Source organism: Sorex araneus, chromosome 1 (genome assembly GCF_027595985.1).
Source record: "Sorex araneus isolate mSorAra2 chromosome 1, mSorAra2.pri, whole genome shotgun sequence".
Lineage (NCBI taxonomy): Eukaryota > Metazoa > Chordata > Mammalia > Eulipotyphla > Soricidae > Sorex > Sorex araneus.
The window spans coordinates 51507459-51533247 of record NC_073302.1 but is presented as its reverse complement, the minus strand read 5'-3'; the positions used below and the strand labels follow the sequence as shown (position 1 = coordinate 51533247).

Here is a 25789-nt window from a genome sequence, read left to right as displayed (position 1 = left end):
AAACGCTGCTGCATCTGATGGAGAGGTGGTACAGTGTTTAAGGCACCGGCTTTGCATGCAGCCAGTCCAGATTTGATTGCTGGCACCCTGTACAGTTCACAGAGCACCACCAGGAGTGATTCTCTGAGCACAGAACCAGAGTTAGCCCTGGAAAACACCAGGTATTGCCTCCCAAAAAGAAATATGTATAGGGGCTGGAGAGATAGCACAGCGGGTAGGGCGTTTGCCTTGCACTCGGCCGACCTGGGTTCAAATCCCAGCATCCCGTAAGGTCCCCTGAGCACGGCCAGGGGTAATTCCTGAGTGCAAACCCAGGAGTAACCCCTGTGAATCGCCAGGTGTGACCCAAAAAGCAAAAAAAAAAAAAAAAAAAAAAAGAGGTATGTATAGTTTAAAGTCCGGTTGCTTCTTAGCTATAAAAAATAAAAAATAAAATTTATATAGCTAAGCATGTAGTCATACAATTTCCAATAATTGATGACAGTATGAAGTTTTAGGAGCTTGTTTTCTTTTACATACAACTTTCTTGTTCTATTTGCAGCCTTAATATGTAGAAAATAAAACATGTAATATGCAATTTGAATTTTATAATTAATATACAATTATTAGGTATATCATATATACTTTATACTAATTCATTTTATATTTAAGAAATCTCCCAGTTTGGATAACAATTCATTTTTAGTCTTACTTTTAATTACTGGTCTTATTTTATAATGCAATAATAGAACCTATGAGTTTAGTGTGGTTCATGAAGAAAAATATTAAATAAACTGAGAAATAGAATAAAATTTATTTTATTCTATAAAATAATTTTATTCTAATAAAATAGCTAAGCATTAAGCTATTGAAAAAAAAATGCTTGCATTCGGTAGACTTGGAGCACCTGTAAGGGCGATTAGAGGCCACCCTAAAAAGCTCTGTCGCTCTGGAAGAGCATGGCAAGCTGCTGAGAGTATCCCGTCTACACAGCAGAACCTGGCAAGCTACCCATAGCGTATTCGATATCCCAAAAACAGTAACAGTAACAATAATGGACTTTATACAAATAAAATAAATTTAAAAAAATAAAATTGATCTAAGAGTCTTTTCAAATGTACATAGACATGTGCAACAGTGCTGTGACAAGTTTCTGATTAAGTTTCAGTTCAAGATGATTCTGGGATGACTTCATTAGGGATGACTTCATCCTTAATGCTCCTCCTTCTTTGCAAGGCTGCTGAGAGCATCAAGGGATCTCATGATTTCCACTCTGACCACCTCCCGTGCACACTCATTGTATTTCTTCTCTCTCAGGCAGCGAGCGATGCCCCGGAAGTACCTCTTCATGGCCACGGTGGAGCCCCAGAGGCCAGGGGCAGAGCCCTCGTCTGCACTCAGCTGCACCAAACACGAGTCCAGGTCTTCCAGCTGCCGGTGCATCCCCGTGCGCAGCGGCTCCAGGAGGGCCGGGCTCCAGGCGGCCGCCGAGCCCTCTCTCAGCAAGAGCTGCAAGAGCTGCTGGAGCATCTCGTGCAGCGCAGACAGGGCCGGGGCCTTCTGCAACTGGCCGTCGGCCACCGCCTCCCAGGGGAAGCCGAAGTCTCTTCTGTCCCGCAGACAGGACAACGGGGACACTCTCCTCATCTGGCCCAGCAGCTCCAGGTTCCTCCTGCTGACCAGGACGTGGTTGTGAGGCAGGACACAGCCCAGAGAGCCAGCAGGGCCCCAGCTGAGTGGCACCAGGGCCATGAGCAGAGGCAGCAGGAGGGCCATTGGGAGCGGGAGGAAGGCGCTGGTCTGGCTGAGCTGAGCTTGGAGTCTGGATTCTCTGATGATGTTATCTGAGTGTCACCCTCAAATAGGCTACCCACTGCTGTGTTTTACATCCATTTTATGGTTTTTCATAGAAGTATCTTCAATGACACTTCATTGACTTCAAGCAAGAGCTAAAACATTTGTTTTGGTGAGTCACAAAATTAATAGGAAGTGTGTATGACTCAACCCAAAAGTAAGTTCAGCAGCCATTGAAAAATCTTTGTTTTCATGCCATTAGTGTATAGGTTCTCAACGGCTGCTCCTCACATATGGGAGTATAAAACAAGGCCCCCATAGCCATGCCACCGGACTCCACACCAGGCTGTTTTCACCCGGGGCACCCCAGAGGTGAGCGGGTGAGAAACCTCTCTACCTCAAGGGACCAGCCCTGCCAGCCGACCTCCACTACCCAAGTGCCATCACGCTCTAGGCCGCTTTCCGGATGTTCTGGCCGAGCCTCACGCATGAATGAAGTCCCATGGAACCCAGATAATGCAAAACTTTGTGACCTTGGACTCTGGACTCAACAGACCTAGAAGCAGAGATCCTCTGCTTGCTATCCCCCAATCTCCAGTGATCACACCCATAAACCATACCCTGCCACACCCTGCCGGCACCAGATAATCTCCTCATAGACCACCTTCAGATCTCAATGGCTGTTCCTCCCAGATGGAAGTATTAAATGAGGCCCCCATAGCCATGCCACCAGATACAATCCAGACTGTTTACACTCAGGGTGCCCCAGAAAGGGGTGGGTGAGAACCCTCCCCACCCAAAGGACCGAGCCCCAGCAGCTGACCTCCACTACCCAACCACCAACATGCTCTAGGATGCTTTCCTGGACACATTATAAGACACTTCCTACCCATTTTCCATAATTACCACGCCATACTTGATGAAGCTCAGACAGTAGGCAATAAATCATAGAGAGTAAAATGAATAAATATATATATACACATATATATGCACCTCTCGATGAGCCCAGCAAGCTACCGAGAGTATACCACTGCCACAGGCAGAGACGGGGAAGCTACCCGTGGCATATTCGATATTCCAAAAACAGTAACAATAGGTCTCATTCCCCTGACCCTGAAAGAGCCTTCAATAGTTGGGTAAGATGAGCAAAAAGAGGCTGCTAAAATCTCAGGGCTGGTGGGAGGAATAGAGACATTCCTGGTGCCTGTTGGAGTAAATCAATGATCAAAAGGGTGACAGTGATACAGTGATACAGTGTAAAGGTAGATATATGTATGCACTCACTATTTTCTTTATGATTCTTGCTCTTCTATGTTTAAGGAACATAGTTTCAGACCTGTGCCTTCCATTGTGTACACAACCCTTAGATGAGGTAGGAAGACAATCTCTCCCAAGCTTGCAGGTGACTGTGTTTGGGGAAACCAACCTGCCCTTGTAATTTGGTCCTTACAAACCAGAGACATTTTCCTTTACAATCTGATTTACTTAGAGGGTGATGCATATTAACAAAGGAGCTTCTCTGATACTGTCCTATTGGAGACATTTGTGTATGTCTATTGGTTCTCTTTCATAGGCTCGTAAGGTCAGGATAACACATACTTTATCCTTTTTTCAACTTTTCTTACTATAGAGCTGAGGTGACACCCAGGCTATTCTGGGATCTCAGCAGGAATCCAGGTTCTTCTCAGAAAATTGTAGAAATGGTGGGAAGTGGTTAATCCCTACATCCTTTTATACTAAGCCCAGCATTACCTCATACACAAGGCAGACATAGCATCTAGGAACACAATCCCTCTGGAGTTAGAATTCTCAAGCTACATTTACTGCAGCCCAAACTTGGTACATGTATCGCAGTACCTAAAGAATCTAGAATTCTCCAATTCTAGGGGCAATTGTTTCATTGTCCTCCTAAGGTAAACTTCAGCACCTTCCCCCTTGTCTCTGCATTTTCAGGGTGACTCTTCCACTATCCCCACCTTTTCTCCAGAAACCAAGGGATTAAAAACAGATTTTTCTGAGTATTTCTGCTTGAATTGTGGTCTATTGAGTCAAGGTTCGGTCTGAGGTAAATACAAGTAAAGGAATTTAAAACAGACAAAGGGGCTGCACCATTTCTTTCTTTTATTTTCAAGACCTTAGACTTTAATTTTCTTTAATTTCACTTTCTAAGAAAGCAAAGTTCTACAAAGTTCTTTGTGTAGACACAAAGAATAAATAAATGTAGGTCTGAATGGTATGAGAAGGAAAGCAGGAATTGAGCTGACGAAGGCCAAACTCACTGTCACTGTCACTGTCATCCCGTTGCTCATCGATTTGTTCAAGTGGGCACTAGTAATATATCTCATTGAGAGACTTATTGTTACTGTTTGTGGCATATCCAATACGCACAGTAACTTGCCAGGCTCTGCTGTATGGGCTCCATACTCTCAGTAGCTTGCCGGGCTCTCCGAGAGGGGCGGAGGAATCGATCTCCGGTCAGCCGCGTGAAAGTTGAAAGCCCAACTGCTGTGCTATTGCTCCAGTCCAAGGCCAAAATCACATCCTGAAATTAGCAAAGTACAAGAATTACAGAATTACACAGGCCAAAATATGGTGATGTTTCCTACATTTTCATTAGAATATCTGCTCTATTCTAGGTAGATGATTTGGTGTCCTCTTTGTAAATAGACACCCCAGATTTTCTTTGAAAAGTTCTCATAAAAGAATATATTTTGTGTGACTTGAATAAGATGTTAATTTCTACCATGTAATAAAGTAATTTTTAACCCTTTGAGGGCTGATTTTTTTATTGGAAGTTGTTACTGTGACTTGTGTGATTTCTTGGGATCCTAGGAATAAACTAAAGCTTTGCAGAGTCCAGCTCAGTGAGGGCCAAACAGGACCTGGACTGAGTAGTGAAACCTTTGGATTAGAACCTTGAGATAGGCCTGTGCTTTTATTGCAAACATTGTTAGTGACATAATGCATTGGAGAAAAATTAAGCCCTTACAGTGTCCAAATCTTGCACTGAATTACACTATGTTTAGTTGAATAAAATAGCAATTATTAATCAAGCGTAAAGCATTGACCAGGTCTTTACTTGCTTATAAGGTTTAACAAATTCCAACACTCACTGGTCTTGCTTTGTCTCTGTTCTATCACACCTGCACAGCCAGAATACACTAAGGCAGACCTTGGCAGGGGTTTGTCCAGTGTGGCTATCATCTGGGTTGAATGCTGGTTGTAATCATATGCACAAAGCACAGTGAGTCATTTCCTATTCTGACTCATTTTGCATAGGCAGTTGATCCCTCTAAGCTGTAGGCTCTTTCTCTTCAAATGGCAGATGCTAGAGTCTGGATGTGTGTGTTATGCTTCTCCCCCAAATCTGTAAGTTCAAGTCCTAGTGTCTGATATGATGGTATTAGTAAGTGGGGCATTTGGGGAGGTACTTACGTCCCAGGAGCCCCCAACCTCAGGAAGGAGATTAGTGGCTTAAGTAAAGCCTCAGAGACACTTCTAGCTACTTCCAGATTATTCAAACATGACAGTCTAAGGTATAAGAGAGCCCTCCCTTAACTGTACTGGAGCCATGAGTTTGTAATTCCTGCCCTCACGAGAACTGTGTGCAACAATTTCTAATATTGATTAAAGTTTCCCAGTCAGTTATGTTTTGTCATCACAACCCCTGCTAGCAACAACAATCAGGCAAGAAGAAGAAATCAAAAAAATCAAATTGAAAAATTAGTTTGAACATTGCAATTTGCAGGTTACATAATAAGAAACATAGGAGACTATAAACGGTCACCAAAAAGCTCCTGGAACAAAACACCAGTATAACAAAGTGGCTGGCTACAAAGTCAATATGCAAAAATTAGTCGCATTCCTATATGAAAATATGAATCAGAGGAGAGAGAGAGAGAGAAAGAGAGAGAGAGAGATCAAACAGTTTATCCTGTTCAAAATAGTGTCCAAAAACATCCAATACCTAAGATTCAACTTAGCAAAAGAGATGGGAGATCTAGGCCATGAAAAACATGTCACTTAAGAAAAAATTAAAAGGAGAACTTGGGAAGTGGAAAAGTGTTCTGTTCTCTTGCATGGGAAAAATAAATATTGTGAAAATTATCATCCTACGCAAACTACCATGTAGATTCAATGGAATGCCCATTCAAATTCAGAGAACATTCTTCTAGGACTTAAAACTGTAATAGAGGAGGGCTGGAGCGATAGTACTGTGGGTAGAGCGTTTGCCTTGCACATGGCCTATCCAGGTTCCATTCCCAGCATCCTAAATGGTCCCTCAAGCACCTCCAGGATTAATTCCTGAGTACAAAGCCAGGAGTAACCCCTGTGCATCGCCAGGTGTGACCCAAAAAAAGCAAAAATAAAAATAAAAACTAATAGTGTTTTTTATTGCATTGACCCTCTCGGAGAGCCCGGCAAGCTACCGAGAGTATTGAGCCCGCACGGCAGAGCCTAGCAAGCTACCCATCGAGTATTCGATATGCCAACAACAGTAACAACAATTGGCCTCATTCACCTGTCACCGAAAGAGCCCCCAATATGGCAGCATTAAGAAAGATGAGCAAAGAGAGGCTGAAAAAATCTCAGGGACGAACTAGACTGCCAAAATGAAGAAAGACTAAAATGATTGTCTACTTTCAATGCACAGACACTGGCATCAGAAGCATCCATCGAGGACCTGATGGTGCAAGAGCAGAAGATCAAGTACGACATCACTGGTCTGACCGAAACAAGGAGACATCAATCACATCACACCATTTTCGACACTGGAGAAGAATTGTTCCTCGGAACATGTGACAACAGCGGCGTTGGTGGCGTTGGTGTCCTTGTCAACACGAACTTGGCCATAAGCATCAATTCATTCGAATGCCTAACAAACGGAATTGGACAATTATGCTTGAATAGATGTGGCTCAATGCCTGCAGTTTCTATCTTCATCGTCTACGCACCAACTTCCAACTACAATGAAGAAGAAATTGAGAGGTTCTACATGGAACTGGAGAAGTTCTATAAAGAAGACCACACCTTCTACAAGATCATTGTTGGTTATTTTAATGCCAAGATATGTCGGAGAAGGTCGCCTGAAGAACTCCATATTGGGACACATGGCCTAGAATGGAATGATCATGGCGAGAGACTGTCTGAATTCATCATGTCGACCATCCATGGTAGCTCACAGTTCCAGAAGGCCGAATCTAAACGCTGGACATGGGAGTCTACCGGTGGACAGTTCCACAATGAAATTGACCACATCATATTCAATCAAATGCCTGACCGATGTTGCTGTTGTCCCAAAATTCCAAACGGGATCAGACCACCGTCTCCTTCATGCGAAATTCTACTTCACAGACTGGGAAGAAAAGTCTGCAAAATTTAAGTTTAAGAAGACAACTTTCAGAATGACCATCAACTGGGAGCTCTTTGGCACTGTTGCAGCAACGTGGGAAGATGCCGTCTGTGACAATATTGACAAGAAATACGATCGACTGGTTCAGCACCTCCATGTCTGTGCGAAGAATGCTGAGAGTGAGAAAGCCACAAACAAACGCCTGTCTTCGGAAACTCTCGAGCTCATTCATCAACGTGGTTTGGCGCGAGCCTCAGGCAACCACAAGCTAACATCTGAGCTCACAAAGCTGTACAGAAATGCGATAAAGGAAGACCTCAAAGAAAGAGGAGCAGCAGTGTTGGCCAGTGCAGCAGAAGCCAGGAAAAGTAGTCGCAACGCTCGCCTGTCCTTCGCCAACTACAAGACCAAGATGACTGCCCTCCGACGTCCCGATGGATCTATCACATCCTCCAGAAAGGCAATGGAGAAAATTATTCATGACTTCTACTCAGATCTCTTTGACAGCCATGTCTACCTGCCCACATACCAAATTCCGCAGGATGGATATGTCGTTCCCAACGTTCTCCCTTCTGAAATCTGACATGCCATTTTGCTGGTAAAGACTCGAACAGCACCTGGTCCGGACAAGGTCAGACCTGAGCACCTGAAGAATCTGCCGCCAGTACTCTTCAATACACTGGCCCGACTCTTCACACGCTACCTGTCTGAATGCAAGGTTCCATCCCAGTGGAAAACCAGTAGGACCGTTCTGTTGTACAAGAAGAGAGACATCCACAACATCGGCAACTATCGCCCAATCTGCCTGCTGTCTGTCATCTACAAGTTGTTCACTCGTGTCATCCTGAATAGAATAGACAGAACACTAGGCGAAGGACAACCATGGAGCAAGCTGGGTTCCGATGGGGATTCAGCACGATAGACCCTATCTACACAGTGACCAAACTCATTGAAGTTTTGCAAGAGTTCAAGATGCCACTCTGTCTAATGTTCATCGAATTAAAGAAGGCCTTCAATTCTGTTGAGACTGAGGTGGTCATCGAAGCCCTGGCCAAACAGGGCGTCCAAACTCAGTATATCAAAATCCTCGGTGAGCTGTATTGTGGATTCACCATCAGGATCTCACTATTCTACAAGGAAGTGATCATTGATGTAAAGAGAGGGGTGCAGCAGGGTGATACCATTTCACCTGAACTCTCCAGTGCCGCCCTTGAGAACATTATGCGACGACTGGAATGGGAAGGAATGGGAGTGAAGATAGATGGTTGACAATTACACCACCTCTGCTTCGCTGATGACATCGTTCTCATAACACCAAACATTAGCCAAGCAGCACAAATGCTGACCGACTTCGACCACGAGTGTGGAAAGGTAGGATTGCAGCTGAATCTCAACAAGACGATGTTCATTGAAAACGAATTAGTCCCTGAAGCTCCATTTGCTCTCAATGGAATGAACATCTCAGAATGCAGCAGCTATGTGTACCTGGGTCAAGAAATCAACATGAGGAATGACTTGGTGGCAGAACTGTGCAGGAGAAAGAGAGCAGCGTGGAATGCATTCAAGAGCATCGAAGAGGTGGTTAAGAGATCGAAGAATCTCCAGCTCCAGGCACATCTTTTCTATTCCACCGTTCTTCCTGCACTAACATATGCCTCAGAGACCTGGGCCCTACGCAAACAGGATGAGAATGCTATTAGGTATCCCAAAGAGGAATCGAAAGAGCTATGCTGGGAATATCATGTCTCACTCAAGTGAGAGAAGGAATCTGTAGTTCTGATCTCTGTCGACGGTCAAAAATCAGGGATGCTATCTCATTTGCCAAGGCATCAAAAATCAGATGGGCTGGTCACCTAATGCGATTCAGAGACGACCGCTGGACTAGAGCTGTTACCGACTGGATTCCACAGGACGTCAGAAGACCTCATGGCCACCCATCAACTAGATGGTCAGATTTCTTCGTCATATCTCTGAATGAATGATTTGAGGCTTTTCCTGTTCCTGGAGCGATCAGATATCATTGGGCTGCACTAGCTTGCGACAGGGACAAATGGAGACATTACTGGCACCCGCTCAAGCAAATCGAAGATCAACGGGACTACAAGTGATACAAGTGATTGCATTTACCCAGCAAGCTACTGAGAGTATCCCACCCGCATGGCAGAGTCCAGCAAGCTACCTGTGGCATATTTGATATGCCAAAAACAGTAACAACAAGTCTCACAGTGGAGACATTACTTGTGCCCGCTCAAGCAAATTGATGAACAATAGGGACATTGTCTCAGTGCTGCAGAGTTTGTATGCATCCACAGAAGATGTGAATAGCCAAAGTCATACTGAAAAATAAAAAGCTGGGTGGTATCACCTTACCCAACTTGAAACTATACTATAAAGCTATAGTGAACAAAACTGAATGTTACTATAATAAATATGATTCTGACCAATGGTCAGAATCAAATATCCAAAGACAAGTCTCCATATCTAATGACACCTAATATTTACATAGGAACTAAAAATATGAAATAGAGTAAAGACAACCTCTCCCACAAATGGTGCTGGGGAAACTAGAAAACCATGTGTAAAAATTAATGCTGATCCAATTCTTACTCATTACACAAAAGTCAGTTCAAAGTGCATCAGAGGCCTGGACATCAGACTGGATCTCTAAGTACTTTGAGGAAAATATAGGCAGAACACTGCATTACTTGGACCTCAGAGATATCTGCAGTGATAATGATACCACTGGAAATAGCAACAGAATCAAAAATATCCAAAAACATCAAATTAAAGGGTTTCGGCATGGCAAAGGATACATGGGCAAAACAAAATGACTGCTAAGTGAATGAGAGAAATATTCACACTCAGCACATCTAATCACTTGTATCACTTGTCATCCCGTTGATCTTCGATTTGCTCAAGCAGATGCCGGTAACATCTGCATTTGTCCCTATTGTGTGCTAGTGCTAGTGTAGCCCAGTGATATCTGCTCGCTCCAGGAACAGGAAGAGCCTCAAGTTGTTCATTAAGGGTTTTAATGAAGAAGTCTGACCATCTCGCTGGTGGGCAGCCACTCGATCTTTTGACATCCCGTGGAATCCAGTTGGTAACAGCTCTAGTCCAGTGGTCGTCTCTGAATCGAATTACGTGTTCGGCCCATCTGATTGTTGACGCCTTGGCAAACGAGACAGCGTCCCTGATTCTTGACCATTGATGGAGTTGGAACTCCGGATTCTTTCTCTCACTTGAGTTAAACATGATACTCCTAGCATAGCTCTTTCAATTCCTCTTTAGGATACCCAAATAGCATTCTCATACTGTTTGTGTAGAGCCCAGGGCTCTGAGGCGTGTGTTAGTGCAAGAAGAACGGTGGAATCGAAAAGATGTGCCTGGAGCCAGAGATTCTTCGTCCTCTTAACTCTTCTTCGATGCTCGTGAAGGTATTCCATGCTGCTCTCTTTCTCCTGCGCAGTTCTGGCATCAAGTCGTTCCTCATGTTGATTTCTCAACCCAGGTATACATAGCTGCTGCATTTGGAGATGTTCATTCCATTGAGAGCAAATGGAATCAGCATCCCTGATTCTTAATCGTCGAAGGAGGTTGGAACTCCGGATTCCTTCTCTCACTTGAGTGAAATGTGATATTCCAAGCATAGCTCTTTCAATTCCTCTTTGGGATACCTGAAGAGTGTTCTCGTCCTGTTTTCATAGGGCCCAGGTCTCTGAGGTGTATATTAGAGAAGGAAGAACAGTGGAGTTGAAAAGATATGCCTGGAGCTGGAGGTTCTTTGTCCTCTTAACCACTTTCTCTATGCTCTTGAAGGCGTTCCATGCTGCTCTCTTCCTTCTGTGTAGTTCTGGCACCAAGTCGTTCCTCATGTTGAGTTCTCGACCCAGGAACAAGATGTTGATTCCATTGAGAGAAAATGGAATATCAGGGACTAGTTTGTTATCATGAACATTGTTTTGGTGAGGTTCAGCTGCAGTCTGACCTTTCCACACTCATGGTTGAAGTTGGCCAGCATTTGTGCTGGTTGGCTAATGTTTGGTGTTATGAGAATGATGTTATTAGGGAAGCAGAGGTGGTGTAGTTGCCAACTGTCTATCTTCACTCCCATTCCTTCTCATTCTAGTCATCGCATGATGTTCTCGAGGGTGGCACTGAAGAGTTTGGGTGAAATGATATCACTCTGCCTATCCCCTCTCTTTATGTCAATGATCACTTCCTTGTAGAAAGGTGAGATCCTGGTGGTGAATCTGTAATACAACTTATGGAGGATTTTGGTGTACTGAGTTTGAATGCCCTATTTGGCTAGGGCTTCGATGACCGCTTCAGTCTCAACAGAATCAAAGGCCTTCTTTGAATTGATGAACATTAGACAGAGCAGCATCTTGAACTCTTGCAAAACCTCAATGAGCTTGGTCACTGTGTGGATATGGCTGGTCGTGCTGAATCCTTTTCGGAACCTGACTTGCTCCCATTGTTGTCCTTCATCTAGTGTTCTGTCTATTCTACTCAGGGTGACTCGAGTGAACAACTTGTAGATGACGGACAACAGGCAGATTGGGTGATAGCTGCCAATTTTGTGGATGTCTCCCTTCTTGCACAACAGGATGGTCCTGCTGGTTTTCCATTGGGACAGAACCTTGCATTCGAACAGGTAGCATGTGAAGAGCTGAGCCAGTGTATTGACGAGTACTGGCGGCAGATTCTTCAGGTGTTCGGGTCATGACTAATATTTTTAATTAAGATAAAAGTTTAAATGTTTATTGTACTAATGAAAGGAGAAAACCTCTGGGTTTTGCTCTTGAGCCTGACCTCCTGGCTGCAAGCAATCAGAAAGGGCTTTGATATGTTGATTGTGCTACCCCACCTTGGTGTGGTTGCTACCCTGATTGCTGGAAGTTGGGAGAGACTAGACAGAGACCTTGGTGCTGAGTCAGAGCGGGACGAGCTGAATGATCCAGACAGGAGGAGATGGGAATGATGAGCTTCATGAGACTGGAACAAGCATGTGAGGAGAATAAAATAAATGGCAACTGATCACCAGCCAGGCTGGCCCTCCTTACCTCCTTCGTCTGCCATGGCATTGGTCCTTGATGGGGTAGTGGCAGGAGACTACAAAATGCAGGCAGAAGAGAGAGCTTCAGGATTCCTAGTAGTTTAGTGATTACACCTCCACCTCTTCTCCCACCCCCTCCCCTTCCTCTTCTTGCTCCTCTTCTTCCTCCTTCTTCTTCCTCCTCTTCCTCCTTCTCCTTCCTCCTCTTCCATCCTCCTCCTGCTCTTCCTTCTGCTTCTCTCTGTTTTCTCTCTTTCCTTTTAAGCATTATGGTTTTCAGTACAGATACTGAAAGGTTATCATGTATATACCTTTACCAACTTTAAACACTCAGTGGTTCTTGTCCAGAGTGATCTGTTCTAACTATTATTTTCATACTGATCCCTTCTCAATCCTAACTACTCTTCCTCTCTCACCTGCACGCATGTGTACACACACATACACACACACATTTGTGACAAGCTGCAACCATTGACCTGTGTGACCAATTTCTGTATATAGACTTCGTAGCCAACATTTATGTTGTGTCCATACACATGTTGAGTTTTTCTTTCTTGCATAGTTTCTGTTTATCTGATCTTATGGCCCAGGTGAAGAGACCACATGGACCTACAGGAATGTGAGGGAAATATCAGAGAGGCTCCTTTGTTAATATACATCACTCTCTACAGTAAATCAAATGTAAATGAAAACTATCTGTTTTTAATAGATAATTGCAAGAGAGGGCTGGTTTCCCCAAACACATAGACACCCACAATTCTTCCTACATCAACTAGGGAGTGTGTAGACAGTGGGAGACACAGGTCTAAAACTTTGTTACTAAAATATAGAACAAACATCATTAAAGAAAAAGTGACTATACTCTTATTTCTACCTAAACACACTTCTGTTTTACACACAAATAACTTTTTCAATGGCTACTAAGCATATATTTAGATTGAATCATAAACATTCCCTGGGAAAATTACATTTTTCTAACCCCCTCCCCCCCAAAAAGGTTTAAGACATTGTTTCATGCCACATGGAGAAAACTTAAATGAAAACCAGAAAATGGGAAGTAAAAGTAGAGGGCAAAAGTAGAGGGCAAAAGTGAAAATCTGGGTACCCTATTTAAGGGGTATACTGGGAGAGCGTCTTCAGAGAACCCAGACTCCAGGGTTCGCCCCAAGCTCAGCTCAGCCAGACCAGCGCCTTCCTCCCGCTCCCAATGGCCCTCCTGCTGCCTCTGCTCATGGCCCTGGTGCCACTCAGCTGGGGCCCTGCTGGCTCTCTGGGCTGTGTCCTGCCTCGCAACCACGTCCTGGTCGGCAGGAGGAACCTGGAGCTGCTGGGCCAGATGAGGAGAGTGTCCCCGTTGTCCTGTCTGCGGGACAGAAGAGACTTCGGCTTCCCCTGGGAGGCGGTGGCCGACGGCCAGTTGCAGAAGGCCCCGGCCCTGTCTGCGCTGCACGAGATGCTCCAGCAGCTCTTGCAGCTCTTGCTGAGAGAGGGCTCGGCGGCCGCCTGGAGCCCGGCCCTCCTGGAGCCGCTGCGCACGGGGCTGCACCGGCAGCTGGAAGACCTGGACTCGTGTTTGGTGCAGCTGAGTGCAGACGAGGGCTCTGCCCCTGGCCTCTGGGGCTCCACCGTGGCCATGAAGAGGTACTTCCGGGGCATCGCTCGCTACCTGCGAGAGAAGAAATACAGCGAGTGTGCGTGGGAGGTGGTCAGAGTGGAAATCATGAGATCCCTGACGCTCTCGGCAGCCTTGCAAGGAAGGTGGAGCATTAAGGATGAAGACCTGGAGTCTTCGTGAACTGCACCTCAATCTGGAATATGTCATCAGACATTGCACATGTCTACGGACATTTAAAATGACTCTTACATCAATCTTAATCATATAATTTATTGAAAAGATTCAGTTAAGACTTTATCCATGCTATTAGTTGAATGCATGTTAAAAAATATTCAGCCTCAGCTTATCCGTCCTCAGAGAGGATTACCAGAATGTCATTTATTTATGTACTTATTATTAATTTTATTCCCAATCTGACCATATTTATATTTATTTTCATAATATATAATAGATTTTGTCATTATGATATATTATAATTTGGAACATTATTTCACCTATGATAGTGTTATTTATTAAATTGTCAAAGAGAAGCTAACTGAATTTAAACTATTCATTTCTTTTGGGGGGAGGGCCACACCTGGTGTTATGCAGGGCTTATTCCTGGTTCTGTGCTCAGGGATCACAGCTGGTGGTGCTCATGAACCAAACAGAGTGCCTCTGATAGAAACTCCATTGAGTGCATGCAGAGCAATTGTCTTAAATACTTAACCATCTCTCTAGCTTAGTGTTCTTTTTAAAACTTAAATCCTTATGCATTTCAATTAAATCATCTCAGAAAAGCATTTGTCTCGAGTCCTGTGGAGTAGTTCGTTTCTCTTAAACATCTTTCAAAATCTGGGGTTTCATGGGATTCAAGGCATCTTGGAAAATATCAGAAACAGTTACCCTTATGTTGGAGGTGAAACTTATTTACACTCAGTCTTCAGCTCAGGTGGTGAGATTTGAGTGAGGAGTGGTCTGGTGGCTGCTCTTTATTGGCAGACCCTGAGACCTGGCACTCTTTCTCCCACTCTTTCCTAGACTGATTTACTGAATCCATCTCTCCATTTCTCCTTCTCCACTCTCCCACTTTACTACCCATGCAAACAGGTGTGTCTGATCTCTTGTGAGTTTTAGCTTCAAGGATTCTATTTAGCAAAATCCAGAGAGAATGTAGTGAAAAGGGAGCTCTAGTTTTTTTCAAAATGTTAAAAAGAGGTGTTGAGGAGTGAATGTCTAGGAGCGTTTTGGCTACCTGACAAAATGCTGCTGCAAAAATGAAATGGTTGCAGCAAGAAGGAAAAGTCAGAAATCGCACAGGAACAGCCGCTAAGGCTGAAAACAGACTTGGTCCTGCTTCGTTTCCTCTCATTTCACTTCTCCACAACATCCTTCCTTACCCGCTGTCCTACTGATCTGGCACCTGACATAAATTATTTAAAGAAAGTACATAGGTCATAAGGTATCACTAAAACATGGCAAAGAAGAGTTATTTTGAAAATATAATCAGTAAGTTTGCTTCTATTATAACCAAAACATTTACAATAAAAATGTGTTAATTAGTTCAGACTGGACTGATCGTACAGTGGGCAGGGTGCTTGCCTGCTGCAGACAGCGTTCAATTCCCAGCACCCCAAATGACTCCCCAAGCCTCACCTGGAGTCATCCCCAAATCTCCAGCCAGGAGAAAGCTCTGAGCACTGCCAGGTGGCCCCCAAACAAACATAGACAACACATAGAGGGTTTGAGTGAAAAAAATTTAATGACCTGAAGTTAAATTAAAATGACATAAAATTTTCCCTTTAGGTAACAGAAAATATCCAACATGTGAAATCTCTTAGGGGAAAACAGTAAACTGAAAATATTAAAAAATTGGCTACCATTGGATAGCAAGATGATTTCATAACTAAATAAATGTAAAATTCACTGTATCACTGTCGTTCTGTTGCTCATCAATTTGCTCGAGTGGGCACCAGTAACATCTCCATTGTGAGACTTGTTACTGTTTTTGGCATATCAAATACGCCACGAGTAGCTTGCCAGGCTCTGCCGTGTGGGTGAGATACTTTCGGTAGCTTGCCGGGCTCTTCAAGAGGAGCAGAGGAATTGAACCCGGGTCAGCCACGTGCAAGGCAAACGCTTTAACCATTGTGCTATCTTAAATATGAAATTTAATTACCAAAGTTAACATAATTTAAACACTAGGTATAAAAATTTTTTAAAATTAATGTTTTATTGAATCATCATGAGATAGTTACAAAGCTTTTGTGATAAGGCTTCGGTCATACAATGTTCCCATACCCATCCATTCAGTGTACAGTTCCCACCTCGAATATTCCCCATATTCCTCCTGCCACCCCATCCGCACCCCAGCCTGTCTCTATGTCAGTGGCTGAAATTTTTCTTCTCCCCTCCCTCTCTCTCTTCCTGTTTTGGGCAGTATGCTTGTAGGCCACATTTTATCAAGAAGTATAATTTTGGGGGGGAGGTGGGGTCACACCCAGCGATGCTCAGGGGTTACTGCTGGCTCTGCATTCAGGAATTACTGCTAGCAGTGCTTGGGGGACCATATTGGATGCGCAGGATTGAACCCTGGTGACTGCGTGCAGGCAAATGCCCTACTGCTCCAGGCCCAAGAAGTATGAATTTTAATCTTGAATGTTTTAATTTTTTAAGTTGAATTCACTTAACATAAATATTAATAAAGGAGACTGCTCCAAATTTCAACATGTAAATATTAAATATATATTACGAATTATTAAATCACTATTCATACAATTATTTAATTATTACTCTTTTTTTAATTTTTTATTGAGTCACCATGTGGAAAGTTACAAAGTTTTCAGGTTTAAATCTCAGTTATACAATGCTCGAATACCCATCCCTTCACCAGTGCTCATATTCCACCACCAAGAATCCCAGTATAGCTCCACCCCGCCCCCTCACACCCCAAACCCCCCACACCCCCTAGCCCCCCACCCTAAGCCCCGCCCCCCGCCTGTGTAACTAATAAATTTCACTTTACTTTCATTTTGATTGCATACAATATTTCAACAAAACTCACTATTATTGTTTGGAGAGTCTGTCCCCTAAAGTCAGACCTGCTGAAAAGGAAGCATTAGATAATTTGTTTTCCATTGCTAAATTATTTGAAGAAGTCTAATCCAACTTTGCTTTTTCAGCGTTTATTATCGCCTGCACTTAAACGCGGGTGTGGAGAGTCCGGGACTGTGCCTGGCTGCCGCCAGCGCATCCTCCAGGGCTTCTGGCCCCTGGGGTCGCGCCCGCCCTCACCCCGCGGGCATCCCGGGACCGCGAGGCGCTGCAGCTGTGCCCGCGCCTTGGCTCACAATTCGCACTCACGGCTCAGAAACGTCCGATTCTGTGCGAACCACCAACCACGCCCTGATCTTTAGTCTCCCCTCTCTCGTAGATGCCAAAAGTTGCCTGAAACGCTTTTGCTGGCGTTTCTAGGCGAGAATCAAGCACCGAATCAGGCGGCGGGCAGCCGGGCGATCACGGGCTCCTCTTCCGGGGAGATGCGGTGGCGAAGGAGTTGCCGCGGCCGCCGCGGTGGCGCTAGTCTTCAGGGAGATAAAGCAGTCGGCGGAATACCTGGAGCGATAGCACAGTGGGTAGGGCGTTTGTCTTGCACGCAGCCGACCCGGGTTCGATTCCCAGCATACATATCGCTAGTAACCCCTGTTGCATCGCCAAATTTCTTCCAAAGATTAAGCAAGCCTGTGCTGCTAGCTTGGACTCGCGCCGAAACGCCACCTGCGCGCCCTCCAGCAGAATCCCGCTTGTGGGAACCAGTTAAGAGAAAAAGCGCCGCCAGTTGCCATCTTCGTGCCAGCGCATCCTCAAAGAAGCACTTCTGAAGCTCGCCATGGTCCCCAAGTACTTGCTGATGGCAGGAGTGATGCTCTACCTCCTCCCTGAGTGCACTCAAGAATGGAGCCAGACTCTGGAAAACAGTGAAAAGAGGGAAATCGCTATGCTTCTGAGCCAACTGCAGAAAACCCCGTCTCACTCATGCCTGAATGACAGAGCACACTTACAATTTCCTTGGGAGAGAGGCAGTAGCACCTCAATCCAGAAGAGTCAAGGCGCCTGTTTCTACCAACTGATGCTCCAGCACATGTTCGTGCTCTTCAGCACTAAGCACAGCCGCGCTGCCTGGAACCACAGCGTCCTGGAGAAGCTACTCTCAAGCCTTCATTACAGCCTGGAACATCTACATCTAGAGCCCAGAGAACAGGGCAGCCCAGCTTGTCTCTCCTCGGGAATGAAAGAACTTGTGAGAAAGTACTTCCGAAGAATCAAGCTCTATCTGAAGCAAGAGAAATACAGTACGTGTGCTTGGGAGATTGTCAGGGTGGAAATTCAAGCCTCCTCTTTCCTCATGAAATAATCATCAAAGTGAAGGCAGCATGCCAGAACGGTGTACTTGGCACATTCAAAGGTGTATTTGGCACATTCAGATCACCAATTTCTGTATCAGCGGATACAAACATCTGAGAGTAGATCTCAGATATTTTAGAAATATATCATCATTTTAGAAATATATCATCATTATTTTCATTATAATTATTTTAGAAATATATCGTCAAGTATCCGTTAAAGAGAACATGATCAATTTTATTAAATGAACATTTGTATGACTATATACTGTATTTAAGCAAGGTGTCAAAAATCAGATAGGACAGACATGTAACGCGATTTAGAGATGACCGCTGGACTAGAGCTGATACCAACTGAATTTCACGGGTCATCAAAAGACCACATGGCCACCCACCATGAGATGGTCAGACTTCTTCGTCAAAACCTTGAACAAATGGTTTAAGGCTCTTGGTGTTCCTGGAGCGAACAGATATCATTGGGCTATACTAGCACTCAAAAAGGATGAATGGAGACATTACTGGTGCCCGCTCAAGCAAATCAAAGAGCAATGGGATGACAAGTGATACAAGTGATTAGTCATGTTGTATGGACACAGTAAGAAATACATTAGGCTTGTAGAGTGGCTCTCCTGAGGACATCTTCTAGAGATCTCAGGCTACAGTGCTGAGGCCAGATTACTTGTTCCTAACCCTAGCAGTTGTTACTTTTTGGATCATGACACAATTTGTTCATGACCATGCTCTTAACTTATAGTTAAGTACTATGGTGCTTTGACCTGGCCCATTTCAATGCCACGGTAGCTCATAGGCTGTCCTGGGTCCATTCAGTCCTTCATTGAGACCCTGCTTTTGGGTGCTAGGAAGTAGTCCTTGAGGATTAAGTCAAGGAAACAGATGTCAAGGAGTGAATATTTTTCTAAGTCAATTAACTCCCAAATTACAAAAACACAGCGTTAACTGTCTTCCTGTGTTGGGAAATACAAAAAAGACATTAATCTGAATTAGCTGTGCAAAGGACATAAGGAGAAGAGAAAAGCAATATTTACAAGTTAACAGAGTCTGATTAGGAGGTAAAGGAGATTGACTGATTGGGGAAGCAGAGCACAGATAAACACAGAGGAATGGGAGTGTCTAAGGAGCACTGTGAATGGGTGCTACTACCCACATTCCCAAGACTTAAATACCATTTATAGTTATAAAAATTATTTATTTAATAAAATCGACCATGTTCTTCTCTTTAACAGATACTTGATATATTTATAAAATAATGCTATTCTTTGGCCCTCAAATATTTGCCCGCTGATACATAAATTGGTTTCCTTTGGGGTCTTAACAGCATTTGAATTAATTTGAGAATACCAGATATACCCTTCTTCAAGTGTACTAAATTTTCTTCTTCGGTGATTGTTTTATGAAGAAAAAGGAAGCTTGAATCTCCCCGCCCCTTCCCGCCCCCCCCCCAATCTCCCAGGCACACGCACTGTGCTTCTCTTGATTCAGATAGAGCTCGATTCTTCAGAAGTACCTTTTCACAACAGTTCCCAAAAAGAGACAAGCTAGACACGGTTCCAGGCAGCGAGGCTGTGCTCAGTGCTGAAGAGCATGAAGATGTGCTGGAACATCAGTTGGTAGAAACAAGTGCCTTGACTCTTCTGGACTGGGTTGCTACTGCCTCTCTCCCAAGGAAACTGGAAGTTTGCTCTGTCATTCAGGCATGAGTGAGACGGGGTGTTCGGCAGTTGACTCCAGAGCACAGCGATTTCCCTCTTTTCACTGTTTTCCAGAGCCTGGCTCCATTCTTGAGAGCACGCGGGGAGGAGGTAGAGCATCACTCCTGCCATCAGCAAGTACCTGGGGACAATGGCGAGCTTCAGTGCTTCCCTGAGCGTCCTCGAGGGAACCTGCTGGCACTGTGACGGTGACAGCTACTGGTGGCTCTTTTTCTCTTGGCTGGATCCCAGCAAGCGGGATTTTGTGGATGGCCACGAGAGGGCGCGCGGGTGCCGCTTCTGGGCGTTGGGGCGCGGGTCCAAGTCAGCAGCCCAGGCCCGTCGCTGAGCGGACACCGCGGCCGGCCGGCAGCTTTAATAGTGCACTGAAGCCCAGCGCCGCCGCGGCGGCATCGCCCGGGCAGAGGAGCCCACGATTGCCCGGCTGTCCTTCCGCGTGATTCGGTGCTTGACTCTCTCCTGGAAACGTCAGCAAAAGCGTTTTTGGGCAACTGTTGGGGTTTTTGAGAGAGGGGAGGCTAAGGATCCGGGCGTGGTTTTTTGTTGGCACCGAATGGGACGTTTCTGAGCGGGAGAGGGAATTGTGAGCCAAGGGCGCGGGCACAGCTGCAGCGCCTTGAGGTCCCAGGGATGCCCGCGGGGGGAGGGCGGGAGCGACCCCTGGGGCCAGAAGCCCTGGGGGAGCAGCCTGGCACAGTTCTGGGACTCTCCACACCCGCGTTTAAGTGCGGGAGATACAAGAACACTAAAAGCTTAAAAAAGCAAAGTTGGATTAGACTACTTCAAATAATTTCATTCATGATTAATAGTTAAATAATTTTATGAATAGTGATTTAATAATTCCTAATGTATAGGTTTTAATACTTAGATATTGAAACTGGGAGTAATTTTTTTACTAATATCTATGTTAAGTAAATTAAGCTTAAGAAATTAAAGCATTTAATTTAACGTTTAATTTAACATTCACACCTACATATTTTATCCCTAACCTTTAAATGTTTCCTTTGGTAATTGAATTTCATATTTATGTTTAAATTTATTTAACTATGAAATTATTCTTTATATCTAGTCGAAGCAAGTTTTTTAATATTTCCAAATTTACTCTTTCAAATTTAATCCTTCCCCCGGAGAGATTTGACATGTTGGATGTTTTCTGTTCCATCAGGGGAAAATTTTGTGTAATTTTATTTATTTATTTTTTATTTTATTGAATCACCATGTGGAAAATTACAATGCTTTCAGGTTTAAGTCTCAGTTATACAATGCTGAAACAACCATCCCTTCACCAGTGCCCATATTTCACTACCAAAAAAAAAAAAACACCAAAAACCCAGTATACCTCCCACCCCGCCCCCCCACAACTGAAAAATTTCACTTTACTTTCTCTTTACTTTGGTTACATTCAATATTTCAACAAAAACCTCACTATTATTGTTAGGAGTTCCCCACTAGAGTCAGACCTGTTGTGAAGTGTTGGGGACGGGCCTAGGCACCCCCTGCCTCTGTCCCTGTAAACAGGGATTGGGTGAGGAGGGGGCCTAGGCACTCCCTACCTTAATTCCTGTAAACGGGAATGAGTATGGAGAAACGTGGCATGAGGGCGACTCATCTCCTGACAGCCGACCTTGACAGGCGGCCGAAGGGCCACCATGCTCTGGCTACCTGCCTCGTGAGAAAAGTTGAAGGGCCACCATGCTCTGGCAGCTGGAGTCGAGAGGAGGCTGAAGGGAGGATAGGCTCGCGTCTGCCATGGCCATGCTCAAGGCCACATCTGCTTTCCCATGTTTCTCAAGGCTGAGAGAAGGAACCGAAAAACAAGTAATATTGGCAAAAATAAAGTTGCCTGGGGGCTGGAGCGATAGCACAGCGGGTAGGGCGTTTGCCTTGCACGCGGCCGACCCGGGTTCGATCCCCGGCATCCCATATGGTCCCCCAAGCACCGCCAGGAGTAATTCCTGAGTGCAAAGCCAGGAGTAACCCCTGAGCATCGCTGGGTGTGACCCAAAAAGAAAAAAAAAAAAATTAAAAAAAAAAAAGTTGCCTGCACCGCTTGAGTAATGTTTATGCCACTTATGTAACCTGCTGATCATTGCTAAAATAAGACTATATAAACCCGCTTGGATTTCAATAAGCTTGCTGTATGCCGTATATTGCATGCAGTCCTCCCTAGCCCACTCAACTCTCATTCCCTCTCTCCGGCCCGGGTTCAAGTTGGCCGCGCGGGCCGCGGCAGTAAAGCGATATGAGGTCTCATATCTCAAGAGATATGAGGTTTTGGATTTCTGTATTTTAGCAACTAAGTCCAGGGAAATTTCTTCCAGATATTGGATTATTGCAAGCTTGTAACTCTCATCTGTGGTCGTCATAATATGGCAGTCACATGCCCTTCACCCCTGGCAAGAAAAAAGGCGAGAGAGAGAAATACCTTTCCCGTCCTGGGCAGGCATGAGGCCGAGGCTTAGTTCTCAGTCTGGAGACATTCTACATACCAAAAGTAGTTTAGCTGGCCTCTGGAGTCATGCTTGTGCATCTGCGGAGAGGCCGCTGGGATCACCAAATTTTGTGTAATTTTAATTTAACTTGAGGTCACTAAAAATTTTTTTCACTTGAACCCACTTTGTGATATTTGTGATGTTTGTTTGGGGCCACCTGGCAGTGCTCAGAGCTTACTCCTGGTTGGAGACTTGGGCATGATTTCCGATGAGGCTTGGGGAGTCATTTGGGGTGCTGGGAATTGAACGCTGTCTGTAGCATGTAAGCACCCTGCCCACTGCACTAGCACTCCAACCTGACCTAGCACATACCCTTGATTGTATATTATTTAGTTATTATGGAAGCAACTTACTGATCATATTTTGAAAATGACTCTTCTTCTGCACCATGTTTTGTGAAACCTTATTATCTATATACTCTCTTCAGGTGCCAGAATCATAGACAATGAGTAATGAAGGCTGTTGTGGAGAAGCAAAATAAGATGAAATATTGCAGAACCAGGTCGGCTTTTAGCCTTTACAGCTGGCCCTGTGCAACTCCTCCCTTTTCCTTCTTGACTCTACATCCGTTTCGTTTTAGCAGCAGCATTTTGTCAGGTCACCAAAATACCCCTAGAACATTCACCCCCCAAAACTTTTTTTCAACATTTTAAAAAAATGTAGGACTCCCTTTTCACTACACTTCCTCTGTGATTTTGCCGATCAAATAGAAACCTTGAAGCTAGAAACTACTAGAGATCAGACATGGCTGTGTGAATGGGAAGTGTAGATGGAGAAATGGAGAAATGGATTCAGTAAATCAGTCTGGGAAAGGGTGGAAGAAAGCGTACCAGGTCTCAGGATCTGCCAAAAAAGAGCAGCAGTCCTTCCCACTTCCCTCTAGCAGACCACTCCTTTTCACACAAATCTCACCCTCCATTGCTGAAGACTGTATATCAGTCTCACCTCCAACATAAGGATAACCGTTTCCCCTATTAAACCAGATACCTTGAGTAAACCAGATGCCTTGAATTCCATGGAACCCAGCTTTTGAAAGTTATTGACAAGAGATAGAACTACTTCACAGGAATTGAGACAAATACTATTCTGAGGTGATTTAATCAAAACACTTAAGTATATAAGTCTTAATAAATAATACTGGGGGTGGAGCCATAGCACAGCTTGTAGGGCGTTTGCCTTGCACACAGCCAACCCGGGTTCGATTCACAGCATCCATTACGGTCCCCCAAGCACCGCCAGGAGTAATTCCTGAGTGCATGAGCCAAGAGTAACCCCTGTGCATCGCCAGGTGTGATCCAAAAAGCAAATAATAATAATAAAAATAATATTCTGCTGGAGAGATGGTACAGTGTTTAAGGCACCTGCTTTGCATGCAGCCAGTTCAGATTTGATCGCTGGCATCCTGTACAGTTCACAGAGCACCACCAGGAGTGATTCCCTGAGAACAAAACCAGAGCCATTCCAGGACAACACCAGGTGTTGCCCCAAAACAAAAGAAATGAATAATTTAAATTCAGGTTGCTTCTCTTTGACAATTTAATAAATAACACTAGCATAGGTGAAATAATGTTCCAAATTTTAATGCATCATAGTAACAAAATATATTATATAAAATAATAAATATCAGATTGAGAATCAAATAATAATAACTACATAAATAAATAACATCTGGGTGATCCTCTCTGAGGAACCTTTCTGAGGCTGAATATTTTTTAACATGTATTCAACATGTATTCATGTATGTAATAACATGATAAAGTGCTAGCTGAATCATTTCAATAAATTATATAATTTAAATTTATGTAAGCGGCTTCTCAAAAGTCCGTAGACATGTGCAATGTCTGATGGCATGTTCCTCACTGAGATTCAGTTCCCGATGACTCCACGTCTTCATCCTTAATGCTCCACCTTCCTTGCAAGGCTGCTGAGAGCGTCAGGGATCTCATGATTTCCACTCTGACCACCTCCCACGCACACTCGCTGTATTTCTTCTCTCGCAGGTAGCGAGCGATGCCCCGGAAGTACCTCTTCATGGCCACGGTGGAGCCCCAGAGGCCAGGGGCAGAGCCCTCGTCTGCACTCAGCTGCACCAAACACGAGTCCAGGTCTTCCAGCTGCCGGTGCAGCCCCGTGCGCAGCGGCTCCAGGAGGGCCGGGCTCCAGGCGGCCGCCGAGCCCTCTCTCAGCAAGAGCTGCAAGAGCTGCTGGAGCATCTCGTGCAGCGCAGACAGGGCCGGGGCCTTCTGCAACTGGCCGTCGGCCACCGCCTCCCAGGGGAAGCCGAAGTCTCTTCTGTCCCGCAGACAGGACAACGGGGACACTCGCCTCATCTGGCCCAGCAGCTCCAGGTTCCTCCTGCTGACCAGGACGTGGTTGTGAGGCAGGACACAGCCCAGAGAGCCAGCAGGGCCCCAGCTGAGTGGCACCAGGGCCATGAGCAGAGGCAGCAGGAGGGCCATTGGGAGCAGGAGGAAGATGCTGGTCTGGCTGAGCTGAGCTTGGGGTGAACCCTGGAGTCTGGCTTCTCTGAAGACATTCACACTGAGCATGGTCTTAAATAGGGAAGGCAAATTTCATTTTTTCAATCATTGGTATACACTTTTGCTTCCTTTTTTTTGTTTTCATTTAGATCTTTTTGTATGGTCCAAGATGACATCATCAATATAAATTCTTAAGTTTAGAAAAAAGAAATTTACTTTCTCAGTAGACTTTTTCTCAATCTACATGGATATTTATCAGTGAAATGAGAAAGATCTTGTTCTAAGAACAGAAGTGTTAGTGGTTGTGCATTTGTGCATGCACATGCATTCTCACAGCACACACACATGCACACACACACACATACACTGCCTCTCTCACTCATGCTCTTTCCTATATCAATATTGCATATGTGTGTTCTATTAACGCTTTTTGAATCCCTGTACCTATGCTCCAGGAAGGCTGGTTTGTCAACTCTATGATTTTCTGTATTCAGTGAAATTCACCCAGAAGCTGAAACTTATCACGAATATTTTCTGATGTAATTACGCTTCTTTGAGGCCCAAAGTTCATATAATATAGACATTGTCCTTTTCTCCATCACCGTCTCATTGTGGCTCTGTGGTGAACTTCAAGCTCTTCCAGTTCTCGGAAGGAATCCTGGTTTTACTCGGGGACATATGACGTTTGGGATTTTAATTCCAAGATAATTTTCCTTTCCCAGCATCACCTCAGTCATCAGGTACATATTACATTTAGCAACAATTTCCCTCTGAAATATCTGTGCCTTCAAACTGAATTCTCTGGGGTCAGAGTCGGTCCTAAAGACTTGAGAATTCTTCATCATTGAATCGACTTGGTTTTTGTTGGGAAAACAATTGATCTTCTAGGATCGCTGCCCTTGTTT

General features: G+C 44.6%; 3 protein-coding genes and 1 pseudogene across 3 annotated transcripts; 2 read left to right on the top strand and 2 right to left on the bottom strand.

The window, feature by feature from the left end:
• Window positions 1–1148: 1148 nt before the first annotated feature.
• On the bottom strand, window positions 1149–1755 carry LOC129401966 (interferon omega-1-like; annotated as a pseudogene).
• Window positions 1756–13392: 11637 nt separating this feature from the next.
• Window positions 13393–13980, top strand: LOC129399849 (interferon omega-1-like). Its single transcript, XM_055121185.1, has one exon. It carries the CDS (start codon window positions 13393–13395, stop codon window positions 13978–13980), a length of 588 nt encoding a protein of 195 aa, XP_054977160.1.
• A 3688-nt stretch (window positions 13981–17668) lies between these two features.
• On the top strand, window positions 17669–18193 carry LOC129401965 (interferon omega-1-like). Its single transcript, XM_055125547.1, has one exon. The coding sequence runs from the start codon at window positions 17669–17671 to the stop codon at window positions 18191–18193; it is 525 nt and encodes a 174-aa protein (XP_054981522.1).
• A 6067-nt stretch (window positions 18194–24260) lies between these two features.
• LOC129401964 (interferon omega-1-like) lies at window positions 24261–24863 on the bottom strand. Its single transcript, XM_055125538.1, has one exon. It carries the CDS (start codon window positions 24861–24863, stop codon window positions 24261–24263), a length of 603 nt encoding a protein of 200 aa, XP_054981513.1.
• Between the last annotated feature and the right edge of the window lie 926 nt (window positions 24864–25789).